Source organism: Plecotus auritus, assembly GCF_963455305.1.
Source record: "Plecotus auritus genome assembly, chromosome: 8".
In the NCBI taxonomy this organism is placed as follows: Eukaryota; Metazoa; Chordata; class Mammalia; order Chiroptera; family Vespertilionidae; genus Plecotus; species Plecotus auritus.
In genome coordinates, this window is record NC_137782.1 from 60,809,434 (window position 1) to 60,831,584 (window position 22,151).

Below are 22,151 nucleotides of genomic sequence, written 5' to 3' on the forward strand. Positions count from 1 at the left end.
TTCACCCCTGCTCAATGTATAAATATCTGGAGCAGCCTCTTCATTACAGAGTGTGAAGTTATTTTCATCTCCCTTCATAAGATGAACTCAGCCTCTCCAAGGCTCTGAAGACTCCATTCCCAAGAAGGTATCAGTCGGAAAGTGGGAAGAGCTTGAACTTTGCACACAAGGTGGCATATAATAGGTATTAAATAAATACCTATGAATTATGGACCCAAAAAGAAATCTTCCAAGTCCAGGAGGTTCCCTGTTCCATAAAGATATTTTCTGTTTGAATGTTCATTAGGCAGCTTTTGTTGGTGGTGGTACTGATTTGTTTGAACAGATTTCTTCCTTTAAATTAGAATTAGGAATTCTTTAAGAACAGAAATTATTGTTTACACTTTCTATACGATTCCTTGGATATATAACAGTGATTTATAAATAGCAGTATCTAAATAAAACTTAGAGGAGAAAAAAATACACCTATACATCCTTATCAAGTGGCTAGTACCTTGACTGCAGCTGCAACACCTCTAAACCAATCACCATCTCTGTGCCTTCTCCACACTTCTCCTAGCCAATCCTTAAGTAGAAATACTAAGACAAGACTTTCCGGGAGACAAGACTCTTGACAACTTTGGGTTTGAGGAGTGTTTAAGGGTAAAATAGGCAGGTTTTAGGAAATTTTAGGAATTAAGGAGTCCATAGAAAAAGCACAGGGCTACAGAGCTGCAGAAGGTGTATTTCCATAGAATTAGAGAGCTGAGAGCTGCAGAAGGTATACATTTACAGAATAAAGGAAAGGAAGCCCCTCATTCAGAGAGGGTAGAAGAAAGCCCAAAGGGAATAGAAAAACAATACAGGAAAAGAGGAGAACCTCACATACCTCACGTGAGGTTTGAGCTCTGAAGTTACTATAGTGACTAAATCAGGGGATAGTGACCAATCAGAGATGGGATGTCAGGGCAAAAAGAACTGCAGCCTTTATAAACCGTGCAAAAAAGGGACTCTCTCCCCCTCCCATCCCCACGTGGGAGTCTGTGCTTGTTTCTGAATAAATTTCCATATTTCACTATACCACCTTTTGTCCATGGTTTCATTCTCGACTCCACTGGATAAGGACCCAGGAATCATCCTGCCCAGAGGAACATCACACCTTCCAGTTCAATTACTGCATTTCAGCTTGAGGACTCTCCTCATCTCCTTAGCCAAAATTTTCTGAGAATTGCACTGCTGTCTAAAACTTCCTACCTTCCTTCTCTCTCCTCCACAGGGGTCAGACTAAGCAAGGCAGTCTGATAGCTCTCCCAGCCTCTTCACCTCACTCCCCATTTCCTCCTATAGGTGGTTCCCAAATAAATCAATTGCATAGTTTCTTGGGAGAATCCAATCTAACACATTAGCCCTCACTAAGCCTGCATTCTTGTGGGGAAGACAGATAAACAAGTACAAAAAACAATCAAATCAAATAATTTATAAACTGAAAAAGGTATAGCATGAGATAATTATTTGAAGTGTTCTGTCTCCTGTTAGTGTTCTGTCTCCTGTTAGTGTTGATGCTTACACGAATCTACATATGTGTTAAAACTAATAGGTGTGTACATCAAAAAAACGGGGAATGTTACTATATGTATATTAAAAATGATGTTAAATGTAGCCCTGGACAGTGTGGCTCAATTGGTTGAGCATCATCCCATGCATTCAGAGGTCCTCAGTTAGATTCCCAATCAGGGCACATACCAGGATTTGGGCCTCCATCCCCAGTGGGGGGTTGCAGGAGGCAGCCCATCAATGTTTCTCTCTCTCTCCCTCTCCACTCTTCTCTCTAAAACCTATAAAAACATATTTTAAAAATAAATAAATAAAAATATGTGCTTCTGTGCCCCATATTGAACCCAGAAATCTGTTTTAAAAAAAGAAAAAAAAAGTAGAGCCTGGAGGGCATGGCTAGTGGTTGAGCATTGACCTATGAACCAGGAGGTCATGGGTTAGATTTCCGATTGGGGCACATGCCCGGGTTGCAGCTCGATCCGCAGTGTGAGGTGTGCAGGAGGCAGCGGATGGATGATTCTCTCTCATCATTGATGTTTCTATCTCTCTCTCCTGCTCCCTTCTCTCTGAAATCAATAAAACTATGTTTAAAAAAAGTAGAAATAAAATTATACTGTAAGAGTATTAAAAAGAAACACATTATTTACCTTGAAATACTATTTAACATAAATTAAATATAAAAATTTGTTACAAATTAAATATAATTTATCCTTAGATGCATTTTTTTTTTTAAAATACATTTTATTGATTTTTTTACAGAGAGGAAGGGACAGGGCTAGAGAGTTAGAAACACTGATGAGAGAGAAACATCGATCAGCTGCCTCCTGCACACCCCTACTGGGGATGTGCCCTCAACAAAGGTATATGCCCTTGACCGGAATCGAACCTGGGACCTTTCAGTCTGCAGAACGATGCTCTATCCACTGAGCCAAACCAGCTAGGGCTAGATGCATATTTTTTTAAATGCCAAGAAAATCGTCAACCTCATACAGATTTGTTAGTAGTAATATTGGTATTTAACTTTGAAATTATTTTGTGTACAACACAGAATAAGTCAAACAGGTCAATATATTAGTGTGATTAGGAACAAAGATTTTCAATATAAAAGAAAGGCAAAAATATAAATTACAGCCTGGCATCAGTGTCTCAGTGGTTGAGCGTCAACCTATTAACCAGGAGGTCATGGTTTGATTCCTGGACAGGGTACATGCCCAGGTTGCCGGCTCAATCCCCAGTGGGGGGGGCATGCTGGAGGCAGCTGATCAATGATTCTCTCTCATCATTAACGTTTCTCTCTCTCTCCCTTTCCCTTCCTCTCAGAAATCACTAAGAATATATATTTTTTAAAAAGGGGGGATTAGAGGAGGAGCCTACACTCTTCCTTATAAAAACTCAGAAAGGGCCCGGGCAGTGTGACTCAGTGGTTGGGTGCTGACCCATGCACCAAGAAGTTGCAGGTTCGATTCCCCAATCAGGGGCATATAGGAGGCAGCCGATCGATGTTTCTCTCTCATCAGTGTTTCCATCTCCCTCTCCTTCTCCCTTCCTCTCTCTCTAAAATCAATAAAAATATTATTTTTTAATCAGCAGAGGGGGAAAAGAGCTAATTTTCCTTTAAAAAATATTTTTTTTTAACTCAGAAAGGTTTGAGTTCTGAAATCCCTCCTTCACATTCTAGGAAATTCTAGAATATCCTCAACAACCATTGTCATTATATACTTTATAAGGACTTTCCCTACATATCCCATAATTTGATTCTCAGACACAACTCTGTGAGGTCAATACAACTATTACCCACAATTATAGATGAAGCTGATGCTCAAAGCAGCTAATTACCAGCCAGAGGTCAGACATCAATGACAAAGAATACAACCCCTCAGCTTCTGAATCTAATCACCCCTAAATTATGACAATTAAATTTCAACCATACAACACACCCAGAAAACAGCAGGGGTTGTTCACAACACAAGACCTGTTCTGATCTAACCCCTTTTCTTCCCTCTTCCATTCCTGGCCTTTCTCTCTTCTCCTCTTCCAGACAGGCAGCCATGAGCAAAAGAGCTACCACTATTAACTCTCCCCTTCTCTATAGCCACTCATTCTCCTTTTTCTCATAACTCTTTTCAGATGAAGAGGCAGAAAGGGTAAACAAGTATGAACAACAGGTCACGGCCCTGGCTGGGTAGCTCATTTGGTTAGAGTGCCGTCTCATATCCCAAGGTTGCAGGTTCGACCCCTGGTCAGGGAACATACAAGAGTCAACCAATGAATGCATAAATGAGTGGAACAACAAATCAATGTTTCTCTCTCTCTCTCAAATCAATAAATTAATAGAAGAAATTAAATTTAAAAAACAAAACAAAAAACAAGAGGTAACAGAATGGTCCCCCTAACACAGGGGTCCCTGCACCAAAGAGAAAGGACATTCCCATGGCTCTAGACTTGTCTCCTTCCACCTTCCAAGAGTCAGGGAGCAGGAAAACACTACAGAAAAGCCCAGGCTACCCCTCGTTATCAGTGCTAGCAAAAGTCCTTTACTGAAGGGATTTAATTAATGGAAAAATGTAAAAATACCAGTTTTTTAATCGGTCCCGGGCTTCCAACTGGGCTCCCACTTCAAAGCTGATTCCTCGTCTGTTAGGTGGATGCTTTGTCATTTTCAGTCATCAACGGGGCTGCCTTTATTCTCCTGAAAAAGCCAATTAAATATTTATGAAACTTAGGCAAAGTGTGCCCAGAGTGTAGTATCACTCACTACACATAAAGGACAAACAGGCATTATTCAAAACACAAAGCTCCAGGAAACCCTGTCTGCCCCCTTTCACTCCTTCCCTCATCCTAACACAGGTGTGCCTTCCATTGGTTCCTCCTCTTTTATGCAGCACCTTGTAACCTCTGGAACTGTGAAGAGAAAGGACTCACATATAAAAGGGCATCTCTCAGAACTCCAAGAAAGCAATTAGTTGGTCTCAGGCAACTAATTTAACCATTTAAATTTAACCATTTGCTGATACAGTCACCAAATATCTGCAGACAGACTATTTAGGAAAACAGTCAAGACTGAGAGACAGCCCTAGCCGGCTTGGCTCAGTGGATAGAGCGTGGGCCTGCAAACTGAAGGGTCACAAGTTTGATTCTGGTCAAGGGCATATGCCTGGGTTGCTGGCTCGATCCCCAGTAGGGGGCGTGCAGGAGGCAGCCAATCAATGATTCTCTCTCATTGATGTTTCTAGCTCGCTCTCCCTCTCCCTTCCTCTCTGAAATCAGTAAAAATATTAAAAAAAAAAAAAAAAAAAAAAGACTGAGAGACAGAGTGCCTGCCCTCATGAAGTCTCCAATCCATTGGAGGAGGACAAAAATGTAGCCAGCAAACAGATAAATGAACCCAGCCAGTGAGGCCCCGTGGTTGAGTGTCAACCTATAAACCAGGAGATTCCAGGTCAGAGTACATGCTCTGGTTTCGGGCTCAATCCCAGGTAGGGGGCATGCAGGAGGTAGCCAATCAATGATTCTCTCACATCATTGCTGTTTCTGTCTCTCTCCCCCTCTCCTTTCCTCTCTGAAATCAATAAGAATGTATTTTTTTAATGATTCTTCTTATCATTGATGTTTCTCTCTCTTCCTCCCCTTCCTCTCTGAATTCAATAACAAAAATTATTTTTTTAAAACACAGATAAATGAAAACTGCAAGCTATAACTGCTATGAATGTTAAGAGCTACAAATGAAGCAAAAAGCCCTAACCAGTTTGGCTCAGTGGATAAAGCGTCAGCTTATGGACTCAAGGGTCTCAGGTTCGATTCTGGTCAAGGGCATGTACTTTAGTTGGGGGCACATACCCAGCAGGGAGTGTGCAGGAGGCAGCTGATCGATGTTTCTCTCTCATCGATGTTTCTAACTCTCTTTCCCTCTCCCTTCCTCTCTGTAAAAAATCAATAAAATATATATTTTTTAAAATGGAGCAAACAAAAGCTGATGCACTGATTTCTGGCCCTACTTTTGGAAGGCTGGACAAGAAAGACCTATTTATACTTTCTTTGATCTATTTATATTTTCTACTTCTTCTTATTGTCCATTCTGACAATTTATATTTTCCTAAGTAATTCTTTTTGGTACTGGGATTGGTGATCATTTTCTAGGAGTAAAATCTATCTTTAGGGACTAGCGGTGGTTTTGATAGAAATGGAGCCACTCTTGAGCTCTCAGGGCATTTGAGCAGGCCACCTCCATAAAGCAAGCTACCCCTAACTAAATTCTCTCCCACTAAACTTTTTTTTTTTTAAATCCTCACCTGAGGATATTTTTCCATTGATTTCTAGAGAGAGTGGAAAAGGGAAAGATAGAAAAAAATATCTATGTGAAAGAAACATCAATTGGTTGCCTCCTGTACGGGCCCCGACCAGAACCTGGGCCTGGGAGGAGCCCTTGACTGGAATGAAACCTGGGACCCTTAGGTGTACGGCTGATGCTCTAACCCAGCCGTGGGCAAACTACAGCCCGCGGGCCGGATCCGGCTGTTCTATCCGGTTCTCTTGCTCTCCCCTCCACTCCTTTACTTTGAATTTATATTAGTACACACAAACACTCCATCCATGCTTTTGTTCCGGCCCTCCGGTCCAGTTTAAGAACCCATTGTGGCCCTCGAGTCAAAAAGTTTGCCCACCTCTGCCTAACCACTAAGCCAAACCAGCTAGGGTTCTCCCACTAAACTTTAGATCTCAACAGCCTATAATGCCCAATCTGCCTCATAGGAGCACAATCTTTGCAATGGATGAATGTGGAAAAATCACAGAAATGGATCCTTATATCTGATGTGTAATACCATCACATCTTAGCTTGCAATATATTACATGAAAAGGCAGGATGCAAAATTATACCACTTTGAGCTCACATTAAATCTCATGTGCATGAGGGAGAAAAAACTGGAAGAGCCGAAACCGGTTTGGCTCAGTGGATAGAGCGTCGGCCTGCAGACTGAAAGGTCCCGGGTTCGATTCCGGTCAAGGGCATGTACCTTGGTTGCGGGCGCGTCCCCAGTGGGGGGTGTGCAGGAGGCAGCTGATCGATGTTTCTAACTCTCTATCGCTCTCCCTTCCTCTCTGTAAAAAATCAATAAAATATATTTAAAAAAAAAAAACTGGAAGAAAAAAACAGGCTGTAGGTGACTGTTCTTTTCCTCTTAAACACTTACCTAAATTTATAGTTTATCACAACAGAAATTATCCGTAAGAAAAAAAAAAGTCTTATGTAAGGATGAGCTATCCATCAAGCCCATTCCAAAGGCCAAATATTGGGGAACACACAAAGTAAATCAAACTAAGTCAGGGTCTATCCCCAGTAGGAAGTGTACAGGAGGCAGCTGATCAATGTTTCTCTCTCATCGATGTTTCTAACTCTCTATCCCTCTCCCTTCCTCTCTGTAAAGAATCAAAATAAAATAAAATAAAAAGCTGAGGTCTGTGCAGAGATCTAAATGACAAGGAGACACCCATGTGAAAATCTAGAGCAGGGGAGGGGAATCATTTGGTCTGGCCCTGCCAAGTGGGACTCGAAAGTCAATAAATCTAGAAATTTTTTTTCATAGAAACATAAATTTATATTAAGTGAATTATATTAAGCAAATGATGTTATAAACAATGATGTTATATCCAAATGGGCCTTGGCAGAAAAAAAGATTCCCCACCCCTGATCTAAAGGAAGAAGCAAAGTCCTAGAGGCAAGGCCCCTCGGGTGGGAACCAGCCCCTCTACCCCACCCCCACAACCCTGAGCCTACCAGGTGGAGAATCCCCAAAGCCCTTGCTGCTGTTCCAGAAAAGCATAAACAATACACCAGCAAGTCCAGTGACAGATCTACAAGAGGAAGCTTCTGTGGACAAAAGGAGCCACATGCTAACCTGACAAGCTCAGGGAAGGCCTGCATGGCAGTCTTGCAAACTCAGAGACCTAAAATAACCACAAAAGATGGTTTGAAAATTAAATATTTAACTACAAACAGGTTATAGTGGGTAGTCATGTCCTAGGCCGATATTTTCCCTGACAAAGATCAACTTAGATCTTCTTTACTGAGCCCATTTGCCTTTTTGCCTCTAAGATAACATATCTGTGAGATGTCTGGGTAACTTGTAACTTCCTTTTTACCCCTGACCACTCAGGGCACAACAAATGACACCGGGACATTCCCTCATTGTTATTGTTATCAAGTTAATTGTCAACTGTTAATTACGTTAAAGTATCCTGTATCCTGTATCCATCTCTGTAAAAGAAGCACATGTCCATCATTTCACTTTTTACCCTATCCCAGAGGTTTCCCCGCTTTGCTTTATCCCACCTCCCTAATCTATCACCAATGAATTTCATGTAACTGACCTACGTCCTTTTCCTTTGATTGCAATGTATAAATACGGATGTACTCTCCATTCTCCCAAGCATCATCTCAACTCATTGAGGTTCTACTTCCCGGCATATGTCGACAGTTTGGCTCAAATAAACTCACAAAAATTCTTTACAGGTTTAAACGGTTTTTTTTCGTTAACTCTTCCAAGGGGACTCTGCTAAAGTTCTGGCTTGGAGGAAAGCCAGGGAGTGCTTAGGGATGGCAGCACAGGCAGGTTTTAGACTCAGATTCTGGCCAATCCTAGCTCCACTCCTTGTTGGCTAAGTGAAAATAAGAAAAATCACTTAGCCTCCCCTCTGTTTGCCCATATAGAAAATGGGATTGATAACCTCTACCTCCTGGGGTTATTGTGATTAAATAAGTGAGCTAATGGATATCAAGTGCTTAGCACAATAAACACTAAATAGTATCAATGATAAAACGATGTATGATAGTAATAGTACTAGCAAAAAGGACATTAGACACAAAAGATTACCGTCAATATTATTATGAAATGCTAACAAATGGCATCCAATATACAGAACTAAAAAACAAAAACTGCACAATTTGATCCTAGGGAAGTGACAATTTGATTCATTAGGTGCAAGGGCCTCTGAACCACCATCCTCAAGTTTCAAGGACATAGAAGGAACACTGGGTCTAAAGCAAAGACCATTTCCATTCCTTCATGCCCTTTCCGAGTTCACACTAAAAGAGCTGAATTCACTTCTTTTACTTGAGGCGTGAAGGAAGGAAGCAAGGGGAGGGGAGAGTCAGGGAAGAAGGAAGAGAGGAAAGAAATAGGCCAAAAAATTCCCACACTTCCCAGATACTTGAAATGCTTTCTCCAAGAACCTAGCTTTTCCTTCCACAATTAAAATTCAGACAGACAGCAAACACAGGTTCAGTTTATCCATTTCGAAATACTGAGAATGAACCCAACCAGCATGGCTCAGTGGTTGAGCATCAACCTATGAAACAGGTCACGGTTCAATTCCTGGTCAAGGCATATGCCCCAATTGCAGGCTTGATCTCCAGTGTGAAGCGTGCAGAAGGCAGCCGATCAATGATTCTCCCATCATCGTGGATGTTTCTATCTCTCTCTCCCTCTCCCTTCCTCTCTGAAATCAATAAAAAATATATTTTTTAAAAAATACTGAGAATGAGTTGGTTAAATCAATTCCAGAAGCAATGCAAAGGGCCTAGTGCTCAGGCTTGGCTTTAGAATATATTTGCTGCATGACCTTTGGCACATTACTCAACCTCACTGAGCTAATCATATTACCCTCACAAGTTCCTTCTCCTCTTCTCCCCATCACAGTTTAAGGCCCCGAGACTGGCCAATGTGCCAATCTAGAAACATGGGCATCTCCTTTGCTTCCCATTCTGTCACCATTTTGTAATACCTCCTTCTAAGTCTCTTCCATTTCTGGGTGGTTGCCCAGTTCACACACACACCCACCTTGTACTAACCAATTACTGCAACAGCTCATGATGGAGCTCAAAGCCTTCAGACACACCCTTCCAGATTCAAAACAATACTGCCTTACAAGCTGATATCTTCTGACTGCCTATTTTATGACAGACACTATTCTAAATACATATATATATCATTTAGTGTCTACCTCACAGGTTCGTAATGAGGATTATTATCATTCCTATTTTATAGATGAAAAAAACTAAGGTTCAGAAAGTAAGCTGCTCAAAATAACAAAGCTAGCAAGTACTTGGGCAAGGAAGTAAAGCCAGGTAATCTGACTCTAGTCAACTACTACACTGTTACTAATGTTCCTCAGTGTTACTACAGTGATACTTCTAAAACACAAATCTGATCATAAGATGCCTCTGTTTAAAACAGCTCTGGTTACTTCTTTGGTTAATTTCTAGTTAATTTAATTGTGTGTTTTATTAAAATACTATGTATATATTTAAAAATAAAACAAAATAAATAAAACAATTCAGGTTATATGTCATTACATCTCAATTTAAATAAAAGCAGTTTAGTAGTTTAAGCTCCTCAGTGTGGCTGTCAGTGAGTTAACCCAAACCAAACTCAATGGGAGCTTCAAAGGAGGGAAGCAGGCAAGCTTAGCAGAGGGGCAGTAGCATATAGAGGTTATGAGCCAGAACTCTGGAGTGAGACTGATTTAGATCCCAGCTCCACCATTTTCCAGCCTCCTCATCTGTAAAAGAGGGATAGTACCAGTACCTTCATACAGGTGTGGTAAAGATAAAAATTACTTAGCACAGAGCCTGGCATACAATAAGCTCTCATTACTGCTATTGGAGCCCACATGCCCAGACTCCTTGAAGTTCCAACCTCCAGACCTTTCCTCAAACAAGCTGCTTCCTCTGCCTGACCCTTCAGGACTGGGCTCAACCATTAGCACTTCTCTGAAGAGCTTACTGGGTCAGGGGCTCAGTCCGATATTCTCCCATGACAGCCTGGCTGGCCTGTCCTCTGAGAGACAGCAATCAGCACTCTACCAGGTGTACCTGTTAATAATGCAGATTTTGTAATCAAAGAAAACACGGTAATTTCAAGAGAAACATCAAAAGTGCTTTATTCAAAGTAATGTCCATCGCTAGCTACACATTTCCCCATCTTTCAGGTAATCTGTGGATACCGTCCCAACAGAACTTTTCTTGTTTTGAGGCAAATCATTCAGAGACCCAATTTTCCACTTCTTCGTATGTTTTTGAAATGCTGCTCAGAAAGTGCGTGTCCCATCAATCAGAACAAGTGGTAATCTGAAGGATCAAGGTCTGGTGAATACAGCAGGTGGGTTAATACTTCCCAGGCAAGATCTTTTAATGTGTCTTTAACTGGTTTTGAAGTGTGTGATGGTGGGTCATCATGAAGCAAAATTACTTTGCTGTGTCTTCTGGCACATTCTGGTCGTTTCATGATCAAAGCATGGTTCAAATTGATTATTTGTTGTCGGTAGCGATCAGTATTAACCCTTTTACCTGGTTTTAGAAGCTCATAATACACCATACCTTCCTGATCCCACCAAACGCAGAGCATTGTCTTCTTTCCGAAGCGATTTGGCCTTGCAGTCAATGTTGATGGTTGACCTGGATCAACCCATGATTTTGTGCATTTGAGATTCTCAAAATAAATCCACTTTTGATGCAGAAAAAGACTTTCATGCCATTGAAGCAACATTTTACTGATGACTTTTCGGTTTTCCATTTGTCTTTTCGGTCAGGTGATATGGCACCCATTTTCCTTCCTTTAAAATCTTTCCCATTGCTTGTAAATGATCGGAAATTGTTTGCTGAGCAACATTTAATCTTTCTGCAAGTTGTTTTTGAGTTTGACACACATCTTCATCCCATAATGCTTGTATCTGTTGGTCTTCAAACTTTTTCAGTTGACCTGGACATTCTTTGTCTTTCACATCAAAATCATCACTTTTAAAGCATTTAAACCAGCGTTCACAAGTATCTTGAGATGGAGCATGTTCACCATAAACTTCCTGAAGTATTCAGCAGTACTTTTCTTCAAAATAATGAATTATAACTTCCTGCAAATGCTTTTGGCACGAAATTCGACATTTTTAAGTGTAAAAATATCTATGATGTTAACACCTTCAGCAAATGTGACATATGAAGTTTTGAAGTTTGTTGTCAATACAACAAAATAGCATACATATCAAATCGCATATATATCAACATATGTGTAACTCCATCTATTGAAAAAAATCCGCATTATTAACCGGTACACCTAATATACTGAAATTGCCTCTTTCTGAGTCAATTTCTCCCTAAGCATTGAATTCTTCCTCATAGGCACCCCTGGCATCTAACAAGCAGTAAGTACCCTTACATGGTAGTCAGGTGCTTATTAGAGATGACCTCAGTTCTACACTGGCAAAATGGGAATAAAAACAGGAAAGAGGCCAATACCACCCCCCCAGAGGGATGTAGGGATTCAAGGAGATAATCACTTGGAAGCTCTTTGAAAAGTGCTATCCAGTTGGTCTGAAGGTTGTGGGTTATTGTTAAGCTGATTAACATTGTTAAGCTGAAAAGTGCTATCTCCCCCCCCCCCCCCCCCCCCCCGGCAGGGAGAGAAAAGCAAGCACAGGGAATGAGGCACCTGAAGACAGACCATAATTTCACCCATAGAGTCTAAGAAAAGCTGTATTCTTTCACGGGGAGGTTCCAGTCTATAAATATAGTCAATAGCTCTGGAATGGGTTTGTGTGGGTTCCTTTTAGGCAAGGGAGACTTTTTTGAAAAATGCCTGACTAAGCTGTTCTTACAGGATTTTTTGAGGTATCATTATATTACAAAGGAAAACATATTTGGAGATGGAGTCATTACTCTATGGGGCCTTCAAAGACATTTTCCTGAATTATAACCCTTTCACTATGTATGAAGTTTTAAATATAAGTAAATTATTTAATAGTCAATAAATGCAATACCTTATTCTTAAACTAGAGGCCCAATGCACAAAATTCGGCACCAGCTTCCCTCGGGCAGCCGGGACCCGGGCCAAGCCCCAGTTTCGTCCAGAAGGTCATCCAGAAGGATGCCCAGAAGGACATCCAGTCTAATTAGCATACTACGCTTTTATTCAGAGGTCCTCAAACTACGGCCCGTGGGCCACATGCGGCAGCCCGCCGAGGACATTTATCCGGCCCACCGGGTGCCGCTGCCTGTCCTGCTTAGCAGCCGACTCGTCCCAGGCCTGCAGTGCGCATAGAAATTTGTTCATAGTTTTTTTTTTAAACTATAGTCCGGCCCTCCAACGGTCTGAGGGACAGTGAACTGGCCCACTGTTTAAAAAGTTTGAGGACCCCTGCTTTTATTATTATAGAATATAGATATTAACTTTATTATCAATACCAGGAAATGGCTAACTTTTACTGAGTCTTCACCAAGGCTAAACCCTTGACAAATATCTCATGCCCAACAATGCAGAGAAGTTGGCAGTATTATTCCATTTTACACAGAGAGAGAAAAAAGGCTCAGAGCAAAACTTGCCCATGATCACCAGCTCGGTGGAAGAGCTCGGATTTGAGGAAATAGGACCTCCTCCAAAATACTCATACTGCTTTTAAAAATAAGGCCTTTGCCCTGGTTGGTGTGGCTCAGTTAGTTAGAGCATCGTTCCATACACCAAAGGACTGAAGGTTCAACTCCTGGTCAGGGCACATATGTAGGTTGGAGATTTAATCCTCAGTTGGGGTACGAGCAGGAGACAACCAATCGATGTTTCTCTCTCACATCAATGTTTCTTTCTTCCCTTCTCTCTCTCTCTCTCTCTCTCTCTCTTCCTCTTTCTCTAAAATAAATAAAAGCATATCCTCAGGTGAGGATTGAAAAAAAAATAAAAATAAGGCCTTTGGGATATCTAAACACTAATGATATTAAAAGTATACTGTACTGCCTTAGCCGGTTTGCCTCAGTGGATAGAGCATAGGCCTGAGGACTGAAGGGTCCCAGGTTCGATTCCGGGCAAGGGCACATGCCCATGTTGCAGGCTTGATCCCCAGTAGGGAGCGTGTAGGAGGCAGCAGATCAATGATTCTCTTTCATCATTGATGTTTCTATCTCTCCCTTTCCCTTCCTCTCCGGAATTAATAAAAACATATACTAAAAAAAGAATATACTGTACTGTTATGTTCTTTTTAAAAAATACATGTTTTCATTGATTTCAGAGAGGAAAAAGAGAGGGAGACAGAGATAGAAACATCAAGGATGAGAGAGAATCATTCATCAGCTGCTTCCTGCATACCACCCCCCCATTGGAGATCAAGCCCACAACCCAGGGACCAGGGCACATGCCCTGACCAGAAATCAAACCGTGACCTCCTTGTTCATAGGCTGACGCTCAACCATTGAGCCACACCAGTCGGACAGGTACTATTATGTTCTTAAGTGTGAAAATGAGGGGAAATTTTAAGTATCTTTCTCTTACAGACACTAATGATGTAGTTAAGGATAAAATACAAATTAACAAACAAGGTCCATGAAAGGATTTTACAAACATTTTGTGAAAGGAATAAAACAAAAATAATAGTAACATATACTCAACTCTTCACAGTTCACCAAATTTTGATAACCTTATGAATTAGGTTTCCTTATTCCTATTTCAGATTACGAAATGTAGAGAAAGGGTAGTATTTACTAATACTTCCAATGATCAATGAATGGGTGACAGTTATGATGATACTTGAGTGTGGTAACAGAGATTCAGACAGGTTAAGTAACTTGCCACGTTAGACGTGTCTCTAATGCCTACATCACAGTAAGAGGCCCAAGAGGTTTAAACCACATGCCCAAGTTACAAGTTACAGATGTTGGATCTCAAACTCAGGCATCTGTCTCCAAATCCTGGTTCTTACCACCATATACCATGCAGCCTGGACATGAAAGGTGGCCTCTTCAACTATCTTGCTTTTCTAAATTGGAGATGTATAATTCTCATATAGGTCAAAGCATGACCAATTTCCTACTCATCAAAGCACATTGGACAGCATTCACCACTCCATGGGACAAACAACCCAAACCATCCATGTCCAGAGCCTCAAGAAAGAGATAAAGGTAGTGAGCTGGGCTTCTACAATTAAGGGATATTTGCATGGTCAGGAATGGAATCAGGGGTGAGGGGGCAAGGCCATCCCTCCTCTCAGTAGTCACTCAGTTCGGTTTTCCAGAATGTTGTCTGTTTGATACTATGATTAAAATGACTTATTCAAACTGGGATGAGGGGAGGGGTAAAGCAGCCACAGAGAGGAAGATGTAAATGAAACAGGACTACCGGCCAAGAAACCTGGACTCTTAATTAGTAAATGACCTTGAACAAGTTACTTAATCTCAGTTTCCTCATCTATCAGATGAAGATAATAAATTGTCAAGACTCAATAAGATCCAATAGAGTACTCCAAAAACTGCTTGCTATAATTATTATTATTGTTGTTGTAAAATGTTGCCTGGCCAGTGTGGCTCAGTGATTGAGTGTCAACCTATGAATTAGGATGCCCAAGTTGTGGGCTCAATCCCCAGTGGGGGAGCATGCAGGAGGTAGCCAATCAATGATTCTCTCTCATCACTGATGTTGCTATGTCTCTCTCCCTCTCTCTGAAATCAATAAAAATATTTTTTAAAAAGAAAAACATATTTTAAAAAATAAAAATTAATTAAAATAAAAATGTCCACATTTTCTGGCCAAATTTCCAAAACCTAGAAATCCCAACATTTATGCACCTGTAAAAGCAAGGAAAGCATGTCAATCCACCTAGCCATGCATGTTTTCCATGCGGGAAAGAGACCTCTTGAAAATCAGGTCTCTTACTAGGACAAAGAGAACCCAAATAGTCATCTAAGATGCCTGGGAGTCAGCCTTTTAAATCCTAGGATTATGCTCCTGACATCGAATAAGCTCTCATCAAACAAAACCATGGTTTTAAATCCTTCCGCAGGCCCCTCCTGTCTTCCTTCCCCAAAGTCCACTGATTCAAGCACCACCTCCCTTTCATACAAATGCACTGTTTATGCTTGGTGACTCATATCAGGCTCCTAAAATTTTATGGGATTTCTGCAAGCACACTGATTCCATTATTTGGCCAAAGAAAGCAAAAGATAGCTGGATACCTAGCCCAAGACCTAGCAAACTTGTCACAGCATCATTATAAATCAGGGTTTCAATTTTTTTAAAATATATATTTATTGATTTCAGAGAGGAAAGGAGAGGGAGAGAAAGAGATAGAAACATCAATAATGACAGAGAATCATTGATCGGCTGCCTCCTGCACACCTACTGGGGATTGAGCCTGCAACCCCGGCATGTGCCCTTGACCGGAATCAAACCTGGGACCCTTCATTCCACAGACCGATGTTCTATCCTCTAAGCCAAACTGGCTAGGGCTTTGGTTTCAATTTTTAATAGATTACCCCAAGGTTAGTCAGTCAACAATCTGAAAGGGGCAGTCACTGAGAAAGATGAACAGGGACAGCATCCTCCCTTTTTCTTTCCAAGTTTATCATCTAACCAAACCAAGGAGACTCTAAAGACATATTTTGTTTTTAAAAATGCTTATCGAGAAAAATGTATCCCTGGCCAGTGTGGCTCAATTGGTTAAGCATTGTCCCATGCACTGAGAGCCTGAAAATCAGAGCTCAAACCTCCTTCATCTCCCTAGGAAGTAAAAGGGGAGGGACTGGGGAAGGCGTGGATTACTTTAAAAAAACATTACTCTTTATCCAACCACAGAGTTTACTTGGATAGGCAACGTGTTTTGTTTGTTTGTTTAATTTATTGATTTTTTTTAGAGAAAGAGGAAGACAAGAGAGAGAAATATCGATTTGTTGTTCCACTTATTTATGCATTCATTGGTTGATTCTTGTATGTGCCCTGACCGGGGATTGAACTGAAACCTTGGCACAGTGGTCGGCAAACTCATTAGTCAACAGAGCCAAATATCAACAGTACAACGATTGAAATTGCTTTTGAGAGCCAAATTTTTTAAACTTAAACTTCTTCTAATGCCACTTCTTCAAAATAGACTCACCCAGGCTGTGGTATTTTGTGGAAGGGCCACACTCAAGGGGCCAAAGAGCCGCATGTGGCTCGCAAGCCGCAGTTTGCCGACCACAGGTTAAAGCATCGTCCCAATATGCCAAGGCCATGGTCAGCAAACTGCGGCTCGCGAGCCACATGCGGCTCTTTGGCCCCTTGAGTGTGGCCCTTCCACAAAATACCACGGCCTGGGCGAGTCTATTTTGAAGAAGTGGCATTAGAAGTTTAAGTTTTAAAAACTTGGCTCTCAAAAGCCATTTCAATCATTGTACTGTTGATACTTGGCTCTGTTGACTAATGAGTTTGCTGACCACTGCTTAACCAATGGAGATATTTGGCTAGGGCTACATTTTTCTTTCTTTCTTTTTTTAATATGTTTTTATTGATTTCAGAGAGGAAGGGAGAGGGAGAGATAGAAACATTAATGGTAAGCCCTAACCGGTTTGGCTCAGTGGATAGAGCGACGGCCTGTGGACTGAAGGGTCCCAGGTTCGATTCCGGTCAAGGGCATGTACCTTGGTTTCGGGCACATCCCCAGTGGGAGGTGCGCAGGAGGCAGCAGCTGACTGATGTTTCTCTCTCATAGATGTTTCTAACTCTCTATCCCTCTCCCTTCCTCTCTGTAAAAAATCAATAAAATATATTTTTAAAAGAAAAAGAAACCTTAATGGTGAGAATCATTGATCTGCGGGCTCTTGCATGCCCCCCTACTGGGGATCGAGCCCACAACCTGACTGTGACCTGGTTCATGGGTCAACACCCAACCATTAAGCCACCGGGTCTACTCTTCTTCACTTTTAAATTTCATTCTACCTACACTGCTAATTCAAAGCAAAAAAGAAAGCTGGAGTGGGGAGGAGAGGAAAACATTTTTTAAATATACATCAGACAAGAGAATTTACAAATAAACATATTTTATGTAAACTACAGACTCCCTCTTAGTGATTCAGGGAAGTAGTGAACATTAAACAGAGAATTCAAGGAAGATTTCTTTGAGAAGTTTAAGCAGTTTTGAATAAAATAAAGCATGGAACTGACAGGACATGGAGGTAGAAGAATGCTGAAGTTGGGTGTGAGGACAAGCTGGCTGCCTTGGCTAGAAAAGAGGCAGTGGCAGAAGTGACTCGGACAAGAGAATGACTGGCAGCCTGCCCAAAAGAGCATGTGAAGAAATCAGATCTGCTATAAGCTCCCAGACACTGGGTTTCTAAGCAAGGTACTGTCGAAGACTCAGAACAGGGCAGAACTTGGAGAAAATCAGCCCCTCATTTAACAAAAGGGGAGAATGAGGCCCAGAAGCATTAAGTGACTTGTCTGAGGTCTCACAGTGAGTGGAGCAGCTGGGACTATAACCAAATCCAGATCAAATCCCTGTCTGAAGAGGATCTGACATTTATGTGAGGGATGGGGGAAGAGAAGGACCAGGACACAAAATAATCTAGTCATTCAAGTTTGTCCTGATTAGAGCCCAGAATAGGATTATGTTGGAAAAAGGCAATGACAGGTAACAGCCAGGGATATAGGTACAGATGACCTAAGACATTTAGAAAGGAAAAACCCACTAAGCCTTAGAAATAGATTAGAGATATGGCTTCAAAAGGAGAGAGACCATCATAAAACATGATCCCCATCAAAGAAAGTCATCTTCCTACCAGCATTCACCTTTGTGAAGCTCCCATACAGAGATAAACTAGCAGCTTCCATTCAAGTTCCAAGCGCTGCCTTTCCCATACCCATTTCCAGAACCTAGAAAACCAAGGACTGGAATGTTAAAACACCTGTGACCCTGCTGACTTGGGATAGCTCAGACTCCCTACCATGGTAGGATAACAGGTGAGGAATCAGAGAGACAAGCTGGATGATTATATCAGCTATGATATGAAGTATGATATGATTCTATATCAAGAATTATGTTTGAATTTAAGCAAAAAATATTTAAGCATTTAAATTTGACAAAATATAAATAAATGCTGATGGAAGGAGACTTGACAAGGGGTGGTGAACACATAATACAATATATAGGTGATATCCTATATAATAAAAGGATAATATGCAAATTGACCCTAATGGCAGAGTGACCACTCGACCAGTCACTATGAGACACACCAACCACCTCTCTATCCTTCTCCCCAGCCAGCAGGCTCCCATTGCCCAATGGCGAATGGGAAACCAGGGGTGGATGGCAGGGCATATGGGCGACACATAGAGGGTGACCCACGGCAGAGGTGGGGCCGGCGAGTGGGCGGGAACAACCAACCTCTCAGTTCCTCCCCCAGCTGGCAGGCTCCCATCACCCGATGGCGAACGGGGAACAGGGGGTGGGTGGCGGCAGGGGGCAGGGCCGGCTGCAGGCAGCAAGGGAAGATTGTAGGCCAGGCCTAGGGACCGTACCTGCACACGAATTTCGTGCACCGGGCCTCTAGTATTATAGAATTGTATACCTGAAACCTATATCATTCTATTAACCAATATCACCCAAAAAATTCAATTAAAAAATTGTTAAAGTTTAACAAATATGAATAAATTTTCAAGGGAAATAGAAAAAAAATTGAGCAGCTTTTCATACCTTGTTTTTAAAGAGAGCATTCTCCTACATTGTTAGTGGAAGTATAAATCAATGCATCCTTTCTGCAGGTCATTTTGGCAATATTTATTAAAAGCCTTAAAAACAAGCATGTAGGAGAAACCAAGATGGTGGCATAGGTAAACACCTGAACTGCTGCCTCGCACAACAATTTCAAAACTACAACTAAAAGATAAAACGGACATCATCCAGAACCACAGGAAGGCTGGCTGAGTGGAAATTCTACAACTAGAAGGAAAGAGAAAAGCACACTGAGACTCAGAGGAACTGCGGAAGTAAAGGCAGAGGTACGGAGGCACGCGCACGAAGAGGGCTAGCAACTGAGTACGCAGCTGGCTTGCTCAATCGGGAGGGAGACAAAAACTCCTGACTGCTCTGAACCCCAGTTCCAGGTGAGACTCTGGGGACCCAGACTCATACGGGGAGAAACTGGACTGTCTGGCAGCGGGCAAAACTCGAGGGCGGCTTTCTCTCAAAGGTGCTTTGCAGCGATTACCGCGGGACACTGAGACCCAGGCATCTTAGGGCAGGGCTGAAGGTCAGCCATTGCTGTTTGCTCCGCCCTGAGACTCCGCCCCGAGTCTCCACCCCATCCAAGCTGAGTGCAGAGGCTTTTGCATATGAATGGCCTGGTCCTTTGAATTCTAAAGTTACCTAACAAACTGCAGCTGGGTCAGTGAGACCCAGAACATCCAAAAGCAGGCCGAAGGCCCCGCAGCAGCTTGCATTGCTTCACAGCTGGGCCTCATCTGGGCACCTCCAAAGCCCAAACAAAGAAGAGGAATCTGCAGATCTATCCGTAGCTCCTGCTGGGAGAACTCAGGCAGAGGCTAAATTAGCACCTCCTTAGAGATCCAAGAGCCAGTGTACCCAATGGTCAGAGTAGGACCATCCAGATTACAACTCCTCAGATCCATAAGGGACACACTCAGGGGGCAGATTCAGTGAGCACCAAAGCCCCACTGAAGCAAGTCTTGCCTCATAAGGGTGTCTCCAGCACAGAAGTTCTCCGATTGTAGACACAACTGGTCCTCACAGTAAATTGGCCTGGAGGTCAATTCCTCCCAGTGATACCAACAGCAATCAAGGCTTAACTACAACAAGACTGTGCACACAGCCCACAAAGGGGTGCACCAAGAGTGTCCACCTCAGGTAACTGGGGAGGCTGAGCCAATGGGCCCTATAGGACACCTAGCACACAAAGCCACTCTATCAACTCAGGGAAGCAGCCAAAATGTGGAGACAAAGAAACAGGTCACAAATGAAAGAAATGGAGGAAAGCAAACGAATGGATATAGAGTTCTAAACCATGGTTATAAGGCTTTTCAAGAATTTTCTAGAAACCGCCAATAAATTTAGTGAGACCCTCAAGGATATGAAAAAGGACCAACTAGAAATTAAGTATACACTGACTGAAATAAAAAATAATATACAGAGATCCAAGAGCAGACTAGAGGATCACAAGAATCAAGACAAAGATTTGAAATACAAAGAAGCAAAAAACACCCAACCAGAAAAACAAAAAGAAAAAAGAATCCAAAAATATGAAGATAGTGTAAGGAGCCTCTGGGACAACTTCAAGCGTACCAACATCAGAATTATGGGGGTGCCAGAAGAAGAGAGAGAGCAAGATACTGAAAACCTATTGGAAGAAATAATGACAGAAACTTCCCCCACCTGGTGAAAGAAATAGACTTACAAGTCCAGGAAGCACACAGAACCCCAAACAAAAGGAATCCAAAGAGGACCACACCAAGACACATCATAATTAAAATGCCAAGGGCAAAAGACAAAGAGAGAATATTAAAAGCAGCAAGACAAAAACAGTTAATTACCTACAAGGGAGTACCCATACAACTGTCAGCTGATTTCTCAACAGAAACTATGCAGGCCAGACAGGAGTGGCAAGAAATATTCAAAGTGATGAATAGCAAGAACCTACAACCAAGATTACTCTACCTAGCAAAGCTATCATTCAGAATTGAAGGTCAGATAAAGAGCTTCACAGATAAGAAAAAGCTAAAGGAGTTCATCACCACCAAACCAGTATTATATGAAATGCTGAAAGGTATTTTTAAGAAGAGGAAGAAAAAGGTAAAAATAAAAATTATGAACAACAAATACATATCTATTAACAAGTGAATCTAAAAATCAAGTGAATAAAAAATCTGATGAACAGAATAAACTGGTGAATATAATAGAATCAGGGGCATAGAAAGGGAGTGGACTGACAATTCTCGGGGGGGACAGGAGTGTGTGGGGTGCGGGAAGAGACTGGACAAAAATAGTATACCTATGGATGAGGACAGTGCGGGGGGACAAGGGCAGAGGGTGGGGTGGGAACCAGGTAGAGGGGAGCTATGGGGAGGAAAAAGAGGAACAATTGTAATAATCTGAATAAAGATTTATTAAAAAACAAAATAAGCATGTAATTTGGCCTAGCAGTTACACCTAGGAATTTATCTTTGGGAGATAATAATGATTGGGCTAAATATGTTTGTACAGAAAGCACTGTTTATAGCAGTAAAAAGCTAGAAACTACCTTGACATCTCAGAATTGGAGACTAAGTTTCAATACATGTACAAACGGCAGTAACAGGCCTACAGCCATTAAGTGAGCTATCATGGAACTTGAAGGGGAACACCCAGGTTTTGGAAAAGGTAGACAAAATAAATAAATTTGACAAAGTACATAGAAATACAAGTCCTAGAGAAGTTTTAGCCATAGTTTTAAAAGCTACATGCTGGAATAACTGTAATTGAATATAACTAGTAGTACTCAGAAGGGGACCTTGCCTTGAACAAACTGTAAGGGGTGTGTGTCTGGATAAAGAGAAAATGGAATGTAATACCGGTAAGCATAAGGTTAGCATAAGGCTAACCATCACCTTCCTATTTTCACAGAGAAATCTTTGACCTTGTGTACAGAACCTCACTACTCAAAATGGAGTTCAGTAACATTAGCCCCACCCTAAACCTACTGGGATCAGAATCAGTATTTTAGCATGACCCCACCCCCAAGTGATTTATAAGCACATTCAAGTTTGAGAAGCAGTGGTATAAAACACTTGGGTGCACTGTTCATAGCAGTACACAGATAAAGTACCAACCAGGCAAATAAAGAGACA

At 41.7% G+C, this 22,151-nt stretch overlaps 1 protein-coding gene across 2 annotated transcripts in view; it reads right to left on the reverse strand.

Moving 5' to 3' along the window:
• The window catches only part of PHF20 (PHD finger protein 20), a 125,970-nt gene that overhangs the window by 100,683 nt on the left and 3,136 nt on the right, over nucleotides 1–22,151 (reverse strand). For both annotated transcript variants that reach the window (XM_080683807.1, XM_080683806.1), the window contains exon 2: nucleotides 4,108–4,222. In XM_080683807.1, coding sequence (XP_080539933.1) covers nucleotides 4,108–4,190 — 83 coding nt within the window. In that variant the 5' untranslated portion in view covers nucleotides 4,191–4,222. The remainder of the gene's footprint in view (nucleotides 1–4,107; nucleotides 4,223–22,151) is intronic.